The following is an 18,262-nucleotide window of genomic DNA, read 5'->3' on the forward strand; positions in this document are numbered from 1 at the left end:
TCAGACTATTCCTGATATATATATATATTCATCGTGCATTTATTCCTTATTTATGAAATATGTAAAATTCGCTAAACCATTATGAATTCTAAACTTCGCTTGAATAAATAATGGAAAAAAAAATATATTTCTTATTATTTATGTTTCATTCAATATTTATTTAAAAAGATGTCAAGAAGTATATTTCTTCAGATTTAAACCTTTATAAAAGCATAAAAAATTTCAATAACAAAAAAATATTCATGCGAGATGCATTGCTTTTAAAATAAAATATTCATTCTTCACAGCTGCATAAATTTTTCTATAATGATTTTTCGTACTGATTTCCAAAAAACTTTTAGCATAACACATATTCAAGATGCTTGGTGAATTATCTAAGTAAATTATTTATGTATTCCATGAGGACAGTTTTCGGAGGAGGGAAATCCATTTTATGATTTTTATTTCCTTCAAATTTTATAAATTTTTAATGCTTTGTGAGTGTGTATACGTAGTCTCAGTAAATTCAAAAATGCATTTTTATACACACATATGATACATTTTTATTTTTTGAAATGAGGTGATTTGGGCTGGTCTTACAGATAAAAATAGCAGACAGTAAATCAGAATTCAAGTCCATTAACTACAAAATAAGCTAACAAAAAATTACTACATTTGACAACTTTTTATTGGTAATTTGTTTTTATCCTTATGTTCGCTATATTTAGAGCAAAAGTTGTATATTTATTTCACAAATGGAATCAGTAAGAAAAATCAAGTAAAATTTTTTGTAGTACACAAATGCACTAATAAATTAACTGCGCATACTCACAAAATATTTCGTTTGCAATGATATCGCTATGTGGCGTCGCTGCGGTAGCGATTACTATTGGTGAAGCGAACTGAAGTGGTGCGGATCTTCAGAGTATAAAAGTGACGACATGGATGCGATAATTGCTTTTTCTTCCACGTAATTTCTTCAAACTGCTACCTGTATTGACGAGAGCACGCTGGGCGTGTGAGATGTTTGTTTAATCAAATAAATGTTTTCTTTANGGATGCGATAATTGCTTTTTCTTCCACGTAATTTCTTCAAACTGCTAGCTGTATTGACGAGAGTACGCTGGGCGTACACGATGTTTGTTTAATCAAATAAATGTTTTCTTTAGTTGTTTATTAGTCTCAAGTCTTATTTTCGGAATACAGGATTGTTCCAGAGCGTTCACCAGATGAACCTACACTCTACAACTTTTGTGACATTATCCTTAAAATGCAAGAATTTTTTTTAATTGAAATACCCTATAAAAAAATCCTGGGATCAAATTGCGGTATAAAATCCTTTTTACGGTAAAATATTTCTTTGCCGTAAAATATTACACCTTAATTTTTACAGTAATTATTTTTTTCATTGCAGTATTTCAGTGATTTTACGGTAATTATTGCTGTAAAATTATGGTTTAGAAGATTTTTTATTCTGTAACATGTGCCAGTAAAAATGGATTTTACGGTAAAAAGTACCGACGACCAAACTGTCGGTACCTTTTACGTGCGTATTTTGTTCCAGAATTTTTCACGGCGCATTGATTTCTTTTTAAATGATTTCTAACCGTATAATACTTACATTTCTTTAACTATCGCTTCAAAATGTGTATAGCTTTGCTTTGAAAAGTGATTGTATTGTAAATACAATCACTTACTTTTTACTTATTTCAGCACAGCACATACTTTACAGTTCTTTCACTGAAAGAATGTAAATATTATCCTAAGATGCAAATTATTTTTCTTTAAGAACTTCAGATGATTGTTATCTATAAGGTATTAAAAGATAATCCATATGAATACTTAAGACCCGTTGTCACTGTTAGAACTTTTTATTCAGGTTACCTGTAAAAAGTGCTAGTACTAAAGGTGCTAGTACTTTCTGCCATGAACTTTTAAGGAACAAAAAAATTTATATAGTTTACTTTTTTCAGCAATATTTACGGTAAAATCACTAAAATCATTGTACTTCAATAAATATTTCTGTAAAGATTACGGTAAATTATCACAATATTATGCGATAAATATGATTTTATAATACAAGGATTTTATGGATGATGCACGCAAGATGTTAGTACTTTTACCGATATTTTACACGGACTTTTTTGCAGCGTAGTATTTCGTGAATGAAAATCTCATTGATTAATCGTAATGTAAATATGTTAATAGTTTCGACAATCATTCGTAACTAAATATGATTTTAAATCTGAAGTGGAGCTAAATGAAACTTGTGTTTCTCTTTATAATATTTTTTTTACTTTTTTTATTTAATTTAATGCTTTTATTTCTAATAAATTAATAAAAACATAATTGAAACGTCATAGCGTCTTTCAAAAGATTATAATTACTTTCATAAGATTTTAGTAACCTTCATTTCGCAGCATTGCTTAATGTAGAAAACATTTTTATGAATGTATTGTAGCCAAATAACGCTCATTAATATAGCGTAAATGTATTCAGCAGTAATATTTTTGATGAACACTAACAAATATGTTAATTTCTTTTCTCATTCATTTACTATTTATAACTCAAGAATTATTTTAATTCTAAAAGCCATTTTTTTATATATTCGTTTTCAAGAAATTGCATTCAATTAAAAAACTTTAAGATTAATTGATGATTGTTAAAGGAAAAAAAAATATTTAGGAAAAAAATACTTTAGTTAAGTGTTTAAAGAAATTAAACAAATGTTGATTTTTAATGAAATTTGATTTAGGCGTGATCTTTGTTACACCTACCTACCACTTGACTTAATTTTATTTTTTACAGATCTTTTTTATAAGTATTTTTAATTGAATTAGTTGTAAAAATAAAATTGCATTAACTTATTTCCCTTAAACATTTTTTTTTAAATTTGAAGCAAATTTTGGAAATTCAACATTTTCAAAATTCAGAGAAATTTAGAAGTTGTTAAATGAAAAAAGAGTATTATTTAAAACTGAGTAATTTATAAAAAACGAAGCATATGTATCTCTTTTAAACTATTTAAATATTCTTTATGTCGTTTCATGATTCATTTTAAATAATAAAGAACTACGATTAAAATCCCCTTGTCCCTTACCATAATTCCTAATAAGTTTTACTAATTTCTTCATATAAAACTTTTTTCTTAATTTATCTAAATTTCAACCTTTAAAAGAAAAAGCCTTTCAAATAACGTTCTGTCTGTAACGAAGATTGTCATGTCTGATTCCAAATTGTCAAACATACATGACGGGTAACATGACATTTTAACATAAAAATTTAAGGTACAAAAAATATGAAAACTAAATCATTCTAAAAAAATTGTTAAGATTCAATTTTAGGCAAAAATCCTAATATTCCAACCTATTTAGCTGAATAAATAAATATTTTTATACTAATTATAATACTTATTAGTTGTTTGGTATAATATTTTTAGAAAATATTTTGAGTATTTATCATAAATATTTAACCCAACACTGTAATTTTGTTGTTGTTTTTTTGTTGTAATTTATAGAAAAAAAACAGTACAGATTTTTTTTCAGGTAGATATATTTCTATTTTCCTTTCGAACAATTGCTTTAAAATACTATCACCTTTTAAATTCGATTTAACAATTTTGCAGTTTACATGCTTAACAGTGCACACCAGAGCTCATTTTATAAACCAAAATTGCATAAAATCTCTCACTCCTTCAAGATACATATCAAAAGCACCGAAATATGAAAACGACCCATTATACCAGCAGTTCAACGCATAGAACTCCCTAAACTACTTAATGGAAAGATAATGCATTGAATAATATTGACTAATGATTGCGATTTTAATTGCTCTCAATGCTATTCATACCGTTCATCTGTTAATAGTTGCAATCAAAATAGGAGATTAATGTAGCTCTGAGGAAGCATTATCTTTACTATTCTAAAGTGTTATCATTATATGTATATTACGAATGTTATGTAAACAAATAATGTTCGTGAAATATTTAATAAAGAGGTTATCATTTTATAAGCTTCATTAATCAACAAAAAAAAAACACTGTTTGAAATTTCTCGGTAAAAATGGTTACAATTAATTTAATTGTTATTTTATCATATTCAACTGTCCTTGCATCAGAAAGGTCCTGGGTTCGAATCCCGGGCAAGGCATGGATGCTTCTTTCTCTCTTTATGTGTTCTATGTGCTTTATCATTTGTGCGTGAATGTGACCCGCCCTATAAACGGGTTGTGGTTGTGTGAATGACGTGGCAGAAGTCAAATTCCTGGCCATAGATGGAGCCACTGAAAAACAGGAACAATAGCACCCTTACTGCCTAAACAGGCATACGACAAAAAAAAATATATTCAACCAAAATAGTCAAATAACCATAAAAATATGATATTCAAAATGTTCAAAGTGAGAGAAAAACATTTATTGATAGTTTTTATCTAATATGGTTTAGCAACCAGAATTTTATCCACCAACTAGGCGACATTGTTACTCGCAGATGGGTATATATAGTATCGAGGGCCAATCTTTCAGTCTTATGACCGACAACAAAACGTGGTTTTGAGTCCTCGCGTTAACACCGCAATATTTTCTTCATTCCCTTCAGCACATGAAGAGTTTCTAGTGTTGCACTCACCAATTTATAATCCTGGGTCATTGGAAGTCGATACTCTCTAGAAAAACATTTATTGATTGTTTTTATCTAATATAGTTTAGCAACCAGAATTTCATCCAGCAACTAGGCGGCATTGTTACTTGCAGATGGGCATATATAGCATCGAGGGCCAATCTTTCAGTCTTATGACCGACGACAAAACGTGGTTTTGAGTCCTAGCGTTGACACCGCAATATTTTCTTCATTCCCTTCAGCACATGATGAGTTTCTAATGTCTAGTACTCTCCAATTTATAACCCTGGGTTATTGGAAGTCGATACTCTCTGCCATATATAAATGGAGTCACCAAAAAGCTACTAAACTATCTTCAGAGTCCTATTAAATTTCGTTTTGAAACCGTATTGGTTGTAAATGGTTTAAAAACCATATAGTTTTGTATTGATGGCTATTTAACCATACTAATTGCAAACGGTTTTGAAAACATAAAGAAGAAAATGCTCCTTACCGTAATCTTTATGGTTAAAAGAATGGACAGACTGCTGCTGGCTATTTTACCATAATTTTAAAAGGAAAATTCTAACATTTCATATTCATATCTTTCAAATAAAGTTAATACTTTCTTCAGCGAAATTTCTCAGAACGCGAATTCTTTAAACGAAACATAAAAGCTTGAGTAACAAATTCCAAGGAACTTCTAGTAATGAACTCATTAAAGTATTATATATCTTAGAATATGTTTTGGCGAAAAGTACACGAATTTCTGACAAAGACTCCAGTTTCCCTTTAATGCGTAAATAAGTAACCATTATTGAACATTGTTTACAATTCTATAGTTTCCGAAAGTCTGTGCCTATCTTAGCTTTAAGATTTAAAAGAAAGAAATTTAAGATAATCGAGAATCACTCAGAGGCAAGATCGAGAAGATGAATCCGATACATATGCTGTTGATGCATACTAGATAAAATACGCTGTCTGCGACAAATGTCTAAAGCAAGTAGTTATAAGGGAAATACTTTTAAGTACCATGTGAAATGTTTCTACTGCTGTTAAGTTCATTTCTAGGAAATTTAGAAGAGAGTAGAAGTTCAATTTTTCTTTTATTTCAGAAAGTTCAGGAAGCGAAATCACAGTCATTGTAATTTTAATCTTTCCAATTTAGGGAGGAATGGAGTAAGACAGGGTAAATTGATTGTGAAGAAATTTGTTCTGGTTGCAAGTGGACTGATTCTCAATTATACTCCATTATTCAAGAGGAAGAATCTATCATATTGGCATGTTGTTTTGATTAATTCCTGGCGCCTGCGTCGATAAGCTTGTTTTACTATGTTAACTCTCTAATGCTCGTATTGTTTTTAAACTAGCTTTATTTTTTTTGGCCTTATACAAGTATAAAAATTAAATTGAGTCCAACTTATTATATGTTTACTAAAGATTCATACCCTAACAATTAATAAAGATTTAGTCCCATGGTAGCAATGGTAGCATTGTTTTGATAACTTTAAGGTCTTGCCCACACCCTTCATGTGCATCTATGATGAACTCACGATAGCTGAAGTGTGACAAATGAAGAGAATAACAACAACCAATGCTGAAGAAACTGCTCTGGGGCAAAATTTATTATTTTACCATTCCTCAAAGTACAAAAAAGCCTTATTTTCATATTTTGCAGAATTTTTGACGATAGTTTGCATAACATTCTAAGTTTTATATCGATATAAAGAAATTCCTTGCAGCTTGAATCACTATATCTTACGTAAAGAATTTTGACAAGTCCCACTGCAGTCCCGGGCCCCGGGATAATTCTTCATCTTCCCCCTCCCCCTAAGTACGGTCGTGACTACATCACACACAATCAAATTACAGGGATAATTTTCTTAAATTCTCATATAAAATAGAAATGCCTAAATTTGTTCGAATGTCTGTTTCTGGAATAAAATTATTTGCAAGAAAAGTAGAATAGCTATGAATTTTCTGGAATGAAATATTATACCAATGAATATACAATGAATATATTGATTAAATAAGAATTAAGACAATGAATATATTGATTAAATCTAACAGTTTTTGGTCGAAAAAGTCAGTTCTAACAGGCTTTCGAATCTTAGCTACCCTATCTTACCTACTTTCCCCCTATATGAACAATAGTTTAACTGACATTAAGAGTTGAACAATGAAAAAAATTTTTAGAAAAAGAAAATAATTTCTTCTTAATATGCATTTCACACAAGGCAATATTAAGGTATCTAACGGTTTTCCAGAATTGGGTTTTTGTAACATCAATGAAAAAATAAAATATTTTAAATTTTTTGATCATATACTGAACTTGTTAAAGAAAGTTTAAGATTTTTAATAAATTATTTAAATTAAGTTATCAAATAACGAATTCAATAACAATATTTTTGTTAAAATTTCCGGGAAATTTAAAATAATTCTTTCTTTAAAAGAACCTTCATTTTCGTACATTTTTTTTCCAACTTAAGACTTTTCAATCTAAATCTGGGGTAACAAAAGTTAGTTTTAAAGAATAAATTGGATAACCTTTCCTACCCTGTATTGAAAACATTAAATGTTTGTTTATGTTCAAATTTTGTTAATTTTTCATGTTCTTAGGCCATTAATCTCTCATTTATGATACAACAATGGGGCTAAGAACATAAAAAATTCAAAGGGAGGCATAATCAATGAAATCAAGCAACAATTGTTCGATATTAACAACGCGAAGAAAAATTAATGCTACGAGTATAAAATACATGAGAGGAAATTAATAAAGTGTCTTAATTTGAAAAAATCGAAAGAAAAAATATGAAAATTGTTTTTACTTACTGAAATTATTTCATTACTAAAACTTTATATGCTCCAAGAGCTGAACTCTTTGAAATTGAAGCTTAACTTTTGTGTACAACACGTCATGAATTCGTCTTCAAATATAATTTCTACATTTAATTATATTTTAAGTTAAATGACATAGAAGTTAAAATTTTGAATAGATATTTAAAGTTAAATTTTGAGACTGGTTTAACTTAATTAATTTATGTAAAGTATTTGCATATGACTTATAATAAATTATGTTTTATCCAAAAACATAAATAAATAAAGCAAAGCTGTGGTAGAAGCGTAAAATCGTATTTACATAGTCTTTTCTCATTTTAAAACATGCATTAATTCTTAAGATTTAGTTTCTTTAAGAAGAGTTTAATTTAAAAACCTAACTTAACAAGTGAACAAAATAATTCAATTTCAACCGAATCTAACAACTATTTAAAGGAAATCTTTAAATTGTTTGGTCAAGTAATTTATTATTTAACTCTATTTTATTATTGTAAGCTTTAATGGAATAGATAATAAATTCTTTGAAGATCATATTTTGCTATCTTATATAAAATTTAAAGGCTAAGTTAAACTTTTTGTTGAAGGAAACCTTAACTTAAAAACTAAAAATTATTTTAGTAGGTAGGTGAGAGAGGGATCAATTGTACATTTTTTACTTAACTATTTTTAACTAACAAAAAATCCAATATATTATTAGTATTAATTGACAGTAGACTATCCTCTACTAGAAAAAAAAACAAATACCTTATTTTAAATGTTATTATATTATTTATAAACAATTTTTGACAGTCTTATCTTGTTACAATTGTCCCCACTTACGGGGTCAATTGTAACAGTTCATAAATTCAACTAAAACATAGTTAATTATACATATTATCAGAGTTGTGATATGATTTTTTATTGATCAAAATAGTAGTGATATTTTAGGAGTAAAAATAATAATGAGCAGAGACCTAAAGGGTTAAACTTTTAACTTTAAGGGGTTAAAAATTTTAATTTGTGCTGTGAAAGGTGTCAAATAAAATAATGCACATACAACGTAATATAAGTGGTATAGGAAACTATTGGTGGTTTCTAAAGAGTTAAGTAATAACTTGTAAACATAAGATTATTTATTTTCAGCTGTTACAATCGTCTCTTTACTTATTGTTACAATCGTCCCCAAGACGCCATTTCAGCTTCATTTGATAAAAACAATGCTAGTTAATAAACGAAACTAATCTTTTTTTTTTGAAATGTTAATTAAGGTGTCCACTTACATATTCGGTTAAAAAATTTTATTTTTTTAAACAAAATTACTTTGTTACAATATAATATTCTAATACCGAAAAAAGTACTTACATAGCGTGAAAATATCTTTTGTGATGTAACTCTTTCAAAAGTTTATAAAAGTGGTTGCCAGCAGGGGTGTACACGTAGATTTATTAAATACACCTTGTGCGCCACCTAGGAACCAAATCTAGAACCCAACACTCGAAATTTTTGCTCTGTTACAATCGTGCCCTGTTACAATTGACCCCTCTCTCCCCCATAGAATCAAATAAGGAAAAGAAACTGAGCAACTAATTTTTATAAACTTTTTTTTAAATTTTTCTTAATTTAAAATTAGAATATTGTGCGTTTATAAGTTAGATAGTTTTTATTGCCATTGAATCATTATGGATCAATAAAAGTCAGTTTATCTTTAAAAATAAGTAAAATAAATAAACATTTTTAGTCTTAAAAGTTTCTCTACAATAAACTATTTTTGATCCAATTTTATACAAATTTTACGCCCCGTCACGTAGTCTTAAAATCAATTTTTATAATAAGGTCTTAAGAAAATAATTCATTTCCATGATCCATTTTTAATGATGTCTTTCGTTAGCAAAAAAGTTTATGTTAAATTGCAACCAAAAATTTATAAATCCTTTGAAAACTTTTCGTAATTAAAAACCAGTGAATTTAATATGAACTATACATGTATCCCGCGCTATTTAAAATCCGATAGCTATCACGAGAAAAATAATGTTTTACTCCTCTTTTCTCGTCTAATAAGTTTATTCTCATGCTGCAACAAATTTCAGTTTCGAATTACGGTCAATAACCAGTAGCTGTCTGTTCGTCCAATTAAGCATTAAATTTTCGGTTGGGAACATGTCTTCACTTTTAGGTATTATAAACATACGCAAATGATACGGTTAAAAACGGTGAATATTAGGCTATTCGGTTTTGTAACAATTTAAACTAACATGATTTAAAAACCTTAAAAATGAAATTTGACTGGACATAAGATTTTCATTGGAGGTCGGTTAAGTTAGGCTTGTAGCTAGGTTGGGAATAAGTATATTGGTTGTTTGGACTAGGTTGTGTTTTGTCAAATGAACCGAGAAGTGAGGATAAATCGGTTTATCTTGTGGCTCCACCTATCGTGAGAATTGAGAACTACTAGACATTTTAGTGTTACGTACCTCAATGGTGTTACTATTCATGCGTGGATTAGATTCTTATATTCCAATAGCCAAGGGTCACCATTTAAGAAACGCAAGGTACTGAAAACTCCTAATATGTTGAAGGAAGAAAGAAAATATTGCTTTATCAGCGGTGCTTTATTTTTGAACTCCCGTTCATGAGATAAAATTATTAGCTTCCTCGGTAAAGTATGTACCCAACTGCCTTATATTAAAATTGTGTATTAAAATTAAATCAAATTTTGTAAAATTAAAACACCAAAAATTCAGAAAATCGAGTTGATCTATCCCGTGAATGAAACATCTAAATATTTCTGTAAAAATGTCAGCAACCAAGCAAATATTGACAAATCTTAAACAAACATTAAAAGATTTATAAGGAAAACGCGTTCTATTGTGAAGTATAATCCCGTCTAAAATTTCCAGGTAGCTATTATGCTGTCTTATTTTAAGTTTCGATTTTCCTCCTTTCTGATATTTTCGTTCAAGAAAAAATATAATAATATTGATAATAATTTCATTCGCGAATTTGTAATAGCTGAATAAATTTTCGTAATAGCAGGATAAGTTTCGTGTCTAACCCGGCAATAATGAACTCGTAATATAGTGCGCACTTGGCTGTAGTAAACATTTTCAGTAGTCTCATACGACCTGCTATTTAACTAATGCTGCCTCATTATTTTCATAATGTTAACATAATGAACAACTGAAAAACTGGTATTTCATTTACAGAGGACTTTCTTTCTTTTTTTCTTTTTTTTAACACTTTTTAAATAAATTATACAAAATTTTCATTTAATAAGTTTAAAAGTATATTTACGAGTTTAAGTTAAAAATAAAGCTAAAAATAAAGTAATGAAAAAGAAGTGTCTAAAATGACGAATGAAGGCTTTCGTTGGAATAAATAAGGAGTGTAGTTCTAAGAATAAGCACACGGAAAAGCGACATGGTTACAAACCATTCCATACTTTAAATTGCAATTTACCTCAAAAATAACTGGAATGAAAAAGTAAAAAAAACCTAAAAAATTTCATAGTTGACGAAAATTAAAAAAGAATTAACAATTAAAAAACTCATTATTGTAAAATCAAACCGTTATACAAAGTATACTTTGAACTTTATCTTACGTAATTCGCTTTAAGGGAACTCCATTACGTTTCAAGGAGGCTTATTGCTGGGTTAACAGATTATATCGGCTTGACTATATCGGGTTCCAAATGCTGTCATATTGTAATTTTAAGAAATTTTAATTTATCTTGCATTAACAGAAAACTAAGTAGTGAGATAGATTAATAAATAACTAAATGAAAGTAAATATTATAGTTCAGAATTTTGCACTGATATTGCATTTATATTTGTATTGAAAAAAAAACAACCTTTGAAAACTTTCAGTAGTACACCACATCATTTTAGTTACATACTTCATTTTTGAATTTATTACAGTAAAAAAATAGTATGCATTGTAAATACATATTTTTTACATTACTTAATCAATATTCAAATGATTTTTTCTAAAGAAAATACCTTAAAACTTAGTATGATGTAAACTTATGCTGATGTATTACTACATTACATATGTGAATAATTACTTTGTTATATTTAAGAAGTATTTTTATTGAATGCCTTTTTTTAGTTTATTCGTTTACGTAGTTACATAGAGTTATTTTATCTTTAATATACGAACAAAAATTATATTGTATGAAGATTATATATTTACGCTAAATAGCTGAAATAAAATTCAAGTTTTATAAAAGAAAAACATCCAGGTATGAGCCAAAAATAAGAATTAAATAAATATTTTTGAACATTTCTGAGAATTAAAAGAGCCGAAAGCACTCTTAACAAAAAAAAAAGCCAGTCGCATAGTTTTAAAAGCATTGTTATTTTGCAATGAAAAAAAATAATGCGATCTTTTTATCACTGTTGTATATTTATCATTTATCAATAAAGTTTCAAACTATATTTTTCCAATTCCTTATAAACTATTGGTAAATCTACTTATAAGATAGTATAATAATTTTTATTGTTATCGATAAAATTGATAAATGTTGTTAGCGGTGAATAAAAACATTTCTTTTACTGATCATAAAACAGAACTTTTACGACATTGAAAGTTTTAAAGTTCAGTTTACAAAACTTCTAACGGTATGGAAGGAATTGTAAGAAATTTTATATCCTAAAATGCATATGTTATGTTTTGTTTAAGGTTTGTTTTTTTATAGATCATTTATATTAAAAAATTTAATTTTTATTACGTAAATCAAGTAAATGAAATAACTATTTTCTGAGAAAATATAGATCACATAATAGATTGATTATATTTTCATATTTAAAAAATTAGATTAACATTATATTTGCTATCACTATTTGTAATTAATTTAAGTATATTAGCTCTAGACATCTTTCAAGAATCTGGCAAAACTAAACAAATTCAGATTACACCAATTGATATAATGCTACCACTTATAACATTGTGGAGTGACACGACTTGCTGGTTTTATTTTATATATATATATATANTATATTTATATATATATTATTATTATTATTATTATTATTATTATTATTATTATTATTATTGACTCACTATACATACCATCTATAAAAAGAAGTTGATAACTTCTAATTATTTATGAAGCTAAAATTCCCTAAGGCATTTAATATCTGACCTTTCAACTTGATCTACACTTTCTGAACAAGTTTCCCTTTCAAATATTTAAGGTGTCTTTAAGATTTATTTGAGACTGTTTTAAGGTGTTAAGGATGGTTTAAGGTTTATTTGAAGTTATCGACAAAAAATAAACCTCACAGGGTACAAATTAGGTTTATGAGGTTGTTTTTTTCACATTTAAGGTTTTTCTGAGGCTGATTTAAAACAACTTCATAGCAACCTACTGAGGCAGTTTTCTTTTAAAGTGTACAGGATATTTTTTACTGCTCCAAGCTGTTTTGAGGTTGATTTAAATGCTCTTTATATTAACCTACTTAGGAAGGTTATTTTAAAGGTGCTCATGTTATTGTTCCTTTACTTTAAGTTGTTTTGAGGTTTATTTAAAAGGACGTCATATCAACAGTCTGAAGAAGGTAGTTATGAAAGTGTTTAAGTTATTTTTTTACACTTTAAGTTGTTTTGAGGTTGATTTAAATGCCATTTTTATCAATCTGATTAGGAAGGCTATTTTAAAAGTGTGCAGATTACATTTTTACACAAGTTGTTTTGAGGTTTATTCAAATATACTTCTCAGCAACCTTCTACATTAGGTTTTTATTAAATTATTCAGGATATTTTTTCTAAACATCAAGCAAATGAGGAGCAGAAGCGTTGATCCTACTAGCCCTTATAGGGGTAGTTTTATAATTTATCAATAAACACTTGTCTCTTAAATTGTACTGTTACCTCTAAAATTTAGGTTTACGCTATCCAGTGATTAATATAGTAACTTTGGTAACAGTGTTACCCAGGTTGGAAGGAAAATCAGTCAAGGAATTATTTGAAACATTAAACATTTACAAACAATTTTATTGTTACTAAAGATTTCCAAGCAAAAACAAACTCAAATCATTTCCAAATGCTATTACGTAGATATCACATATGTACAAATTATTAGATACTTCAGGTTTAAAATTTAGCAATACGAAATTAAATTTTCAATAAAATGCAATTAAAAATATAAGGCTCAATATTCTAAAATTCCAAAAATGAAAGGCATACTTATCTTAAAATCTTACAAAATCAGTTAAAAATAAAAATCACAATATTCTCTTAATCCTGTTAAAGCGATTAAAAATAAAAGGTACATTTGTCTTAAAATCTAGAAGAAGCAATTAAAATTCAAGATAAATTATTCTTTTAAAACTATACTAAAATTAAATTTAGAGTTTTTTTTTACATCAATTGAAGTTGCAGACCAAATCTCTTGAACGCTCACCGGTATTGCAGCCAAATCTCGTGGAACAAGTCAATAATCCAGTTTCTGATAGACAGCACTCTAACAGTCAATTCAGGCTTCCTTCTAATATGGCAGTTAGCACAGGTGGAACAGCAGACTTTCGGCAATGGGACGCCGAGGTGGGTCTCAAACAGATTCAGACTTAGCGGCTCTGGCCTAACTTAGCTCATCACTTCCGTTTATCCACTCAGTGACTCTGGCCTTAGTTCATCCACTCAGCGACTCCGGCTTTAGTTCATTTACCTCTCAGACATTCTCCACCATCTTCTATCCTCGTGACAGCAAGGCGAAAGAATCTCAAACTGATATTTTTTCCTCCCACGGGCAGTAACGCAACACCAGTGAACGTCACAAAAAAATAGTCCAACGATGAAAACAGTTCTGATTCAAATGATACTTTATAAAAGTGATAAAACAATACTAATTAAATATAAATGAACTCAAATACACATAATTCTACCAAAAATTTCCTTCCAAAAGACAATTAAAATTTAAGATTACTGTCACTATTGTGATGCAATTTAAAACTTATAATAGCTTATAAAACTTATAAGTCCTTATTGATTTGTATGAATTGCCATGCGTGAATCCACATACTTCTTATTTTTATAGTGTATTATTAAATAAAATAAAAAAAATAACTTAGCTTAAAAGCTACCTGAATACTTCATTATGTCTTATGGTAACACACGAGTTGTTTAACGCGATATACTGTCGAAAAATATGACTGAACACTTAGCATTTTGTAAAGATTACTTGCTTCTTTAGTTGTTCAAAATATAGTTAAACAACTAAATTTAATTGATTTAATAACCTTTGTAAAACCTTTTGAGCAAAAAATAATTGAAAACTGCCTATTAATTTATAAACATCTCTCTTTGACAAGTTTCTAACTATTTTTATCTCTAACTAATTGTTCAAAAGTAAATTTTTTACTGTCATTAAAATACAAGTCTTTCCATACCAGACTTTCAAAAATCAATGAAAATAATTTTGCAGCTACTTTTTTGATTAATCTTTTAAAACCAATACTGCTCGTCTATTGAAAAAAAAAAAACACTTTTCTAAGCATTTTCCATTTTTTTAACTATCGTTTATATATCGTTTTATTTATTGAATCAAAACTTAAAACATTAAAATATTATAAATTTTTTAGCTTGCTAATTGTTTCATAATTCTGTATTGTAATATATTTTTCATTATTAGACCCTATTTCAAGATCGAAAGAAAGATGCACGTTAGACGATAAATTAAAAACAATAATCATTGTTAACAGTGCCACCTAAACGAAATTCATTAATTAAAATATTGATTAAAGCTTTCCATAGTTACTTTAATAAAGAGCAGAAGTTTTAAACAAAGATTTTGCTTTCCCTTTGTTTGTAAACAATACATTAAAAAAAATGTAACTATTAGCAATTTTTAACTTCATGATCCAGGAAATTTAAATAAGGTTTAAAGAATAAATTGTAAGCATTTTCTTCACATATTTTTAAAATATGCGTTATATCAAATCATGAGAAATATTTAAAATTAAATCCCTGGAAGCGAAGGCACATATGAAGTAAGGCACATAATGTCCACTATACTACCAAAATGGTTTATTCTTACGTACTTTTCATATCTTATAAATGGTTTTCAAAAACTTTTTTTATGCAAAATTAAATCCTGTGTCATAATAAATTATACATTAGATGGTATATATGTAACATAGTAAAGTAAATAATCCTTTACTACCTTAAAAATTTGAAAGCTGAACAATTTTCATCATTTAACTCAATAATAAAGATTTAATTTTAAACCAAACACAGATGGTTATTAATTGTATTTCCTCTAATTTAAATTAAAATTGTATGCAGATCCATCAGTAGGACTCTACAGATTTGAATACTGATTTTTTAGATACATAGAATAATTCATACTAAGTAAATCCTAAATGAGAACATTTATAAATTTATATCAATAATCATAACAAAAATCAAACTTCAATTAATTTATATCAAATGAAATAAATTTTACATTTTTCTATATTTTGTTTCCTTTTATAACCGTCGTTGAACAGCCGACCAAATTTTCGGGTTTACGACTATTAATGTTCAATTCCGTACCTTGTAATTTTGAACACAATCTAGAAGACAAGGATCAACTCCTGAATCAAGTATTGGAAGAAATTTGCCTTCGTGGAGGACTTTTTGATGGAACTAACCCACATTTGCGTTGCATGGAGAGGAAAACTACGAATTAGACTGACGGCAAAGGGACTCTAACTCTTGATCCGTCTACCATTGATATTATTTTACATCAGCACTGTGTTCGGTGCAAGCCGGATGAGAAATTCGTATCGACCAGCAATCGCTGGATCGGAACCGGGTTCACCTCTTTAGAAGGCGAACGCTTTATCCCCTGAGCCATCACGGCTCACATTTTTTATGTAGTTTATATAAAATCCTGTCAAAATTAAATCAGTAGAAACAAAGCTAAGCAACGTGAAAAAAGGCAAAAACAATACCGAATGCAAAGCACTACGAAATTTATAATTTGTGCTTTTTTTTACGTTGCTAAGATTTATTCATATGTAGCACAAAGCCTTTCTTAATTTGTATAAAATCATTGTTATACTATGAATAACATAATTTATTAAACTTCAAATTCATTTTCTTCGTAGGTATTATGCTATAATGTACCCTTTGAGTTTAAGATGGACAAAATCCAGAGGACCACTCATAATGGGATTTATTTGGATATCAGCCTTTGGACTCTCGAGCTTTCAACTTATTCACGGAAAAGCGGAAAAGATAACTTATGATGGAGAAGAGTTCTATGACTGCACGGAAGTTTGGGATGAACTAGATGGCAAGGTATTTTATGCTCCTTTGCATAAAAGGCGATATCATCATAATATTTGTTCGTTGGAAATCATTACCGACACTCCAACGATCTCATTTCAATAAATGAAATACCTAACTTTTATTTGTTTTGGGAATTCTCTACCAGTACAAAGATATCTTGTCTGGATATATTATAATGATATTTAGATTGAGAAAACTGATTTTATTTTGTTGACAAATTATTGAAAATTATAAAAAATAATATTTAAACTTTTTTATGTTAACTCTCATTGGATTCTTTGTCACTCGTTTTGCTCACTAACCCCTGCAATTATCTCACAATCATTTTTACTTCTTAAAACAGATGATTGCATTAAAACTAAAAATTATTCAATTAAATGATTCCTAAATATTTCATGATATTTTTAATGGCACTATTTTAAAAATTGTAACGAAACAATAGGCACAAATAAGGAAAAATAAATTATTATATTGAAGCAAAAGTTATACGCTGTTATTATTACGTCAAATATTTTCTTCTGAAGAAGATTTTTTTCCACTCTTTTACAAATTATGTAACTCATATTTAACATGCAATACAAACAGTAATATTTTAACAGTTATAGACCTTATTTATATTTTGAACAATCATAATTATGTAAAAATGAACAATCATACAATAATATTTTAACAGTCGTAGACGCTTTATCTATTTTGAACAAACATATAAAAATGTTTTTTTTCTTACGAGCTTAGCCAATCACTTTCTACTATATTGTAATTGAAAAAAAAAGAATAGTATTTCATAATTTTCATGAGTTGGCAATAATGTTTTTGAATTTCATCACTGTTCTGCTCTTTTTCTATCATTTTGTTTATCGTTGCCATTTTATTGAATCTAAGCACCAATTTAACAAAAATAATCAGCAATTTTCTTACTTAAGTTCACACTGAAACTATTTTCTTTTTCAGGGTGCATTTTGAAAATATTCAAAAACACGTTACTAGCATTTACTAATCACATAGTAACACTAATGAAGTGTTTAAATATAATAAATTCTATGTAGTGATAATTTTAATCGCAGCATAACAAATGAACTTTTTACATACTCATGCATGTAAGTGTAAAAAAAAAAGACTTTTCAATATTTCCTTTCTCTAATTTAAAAACTCGTATAAGTCGTTGACGTTTTTTTCCTTTTCTTTTTTCTGGTTGTCTAAATTTACGTCATATTTACTTGATTACTTGATTACATAAAATAAAGAAATTCACTGTTGGCAATTTGTTTGATTGCTCTAAATATACCATGTTAGAAATTCTAGTTAATATTTTGTAAGTCATTTCGATTTTTAATTTTCTTTTTCTCATTAATTTTTCTCACTTTTTGTTTTAAACCATTAATCACCAAATCTGTTGTACTTGGTGTTTCTAAATTATTATCTTTCCAAAATTTATTTCGGCTAAACAGAAACATTTGTGCTTACTAAAATATATATTAATAAAAATAATTAAATTTTAATATAAAATTTTTCTTTTGGAATATTTTCAAAAATTAAAATTGCATACTTATTAGAACTTAAGATTTAAATGACTGACTTCTTTTATATAAACATCTCTCTTT

The 18,262-nt window shown here is 27.9% G+C and overlaps 1 protein-coding gene across 1 annotated transcript in view; it reads left to right on the top strand.

Moving 5' to 3' along the window:
- The window catches only part of LOC107442746 (RYamide receptor-like), a 111,033-nt gene that overhangs the window by 85,325 nt on the left and 7,446 nt on the right, over window positions 1-18,262 (top strand). The window contains exon 2 of the mRNA XM_021146868.3: window positions 16,478-16,670. Coding sequence (XP_021002527.1) covers window positions 16,478-16,670 — 193 coding nt within the window. The remainder of the gene's footprint in view (window positions 1-16,477; window positions 16,671-18,262) is intronic.

The sequence above is a fragment of the Parasteatoda tepidariorum genome, chromosome 8 (genome assembly GCF_043381705.1).
Source record: "Parasteatoda tepidariorum isolate YZ-2023 chromosome 8, CAS_Ptep_4.0, whole genome shotgun sequence".
Lineage (NCBI taxonomy): Eukaryota > Metazoa > Arthropoda > Arachnida > Araneae > Theridiidae > Parasteatoda > Parasteatoda tepidariorum.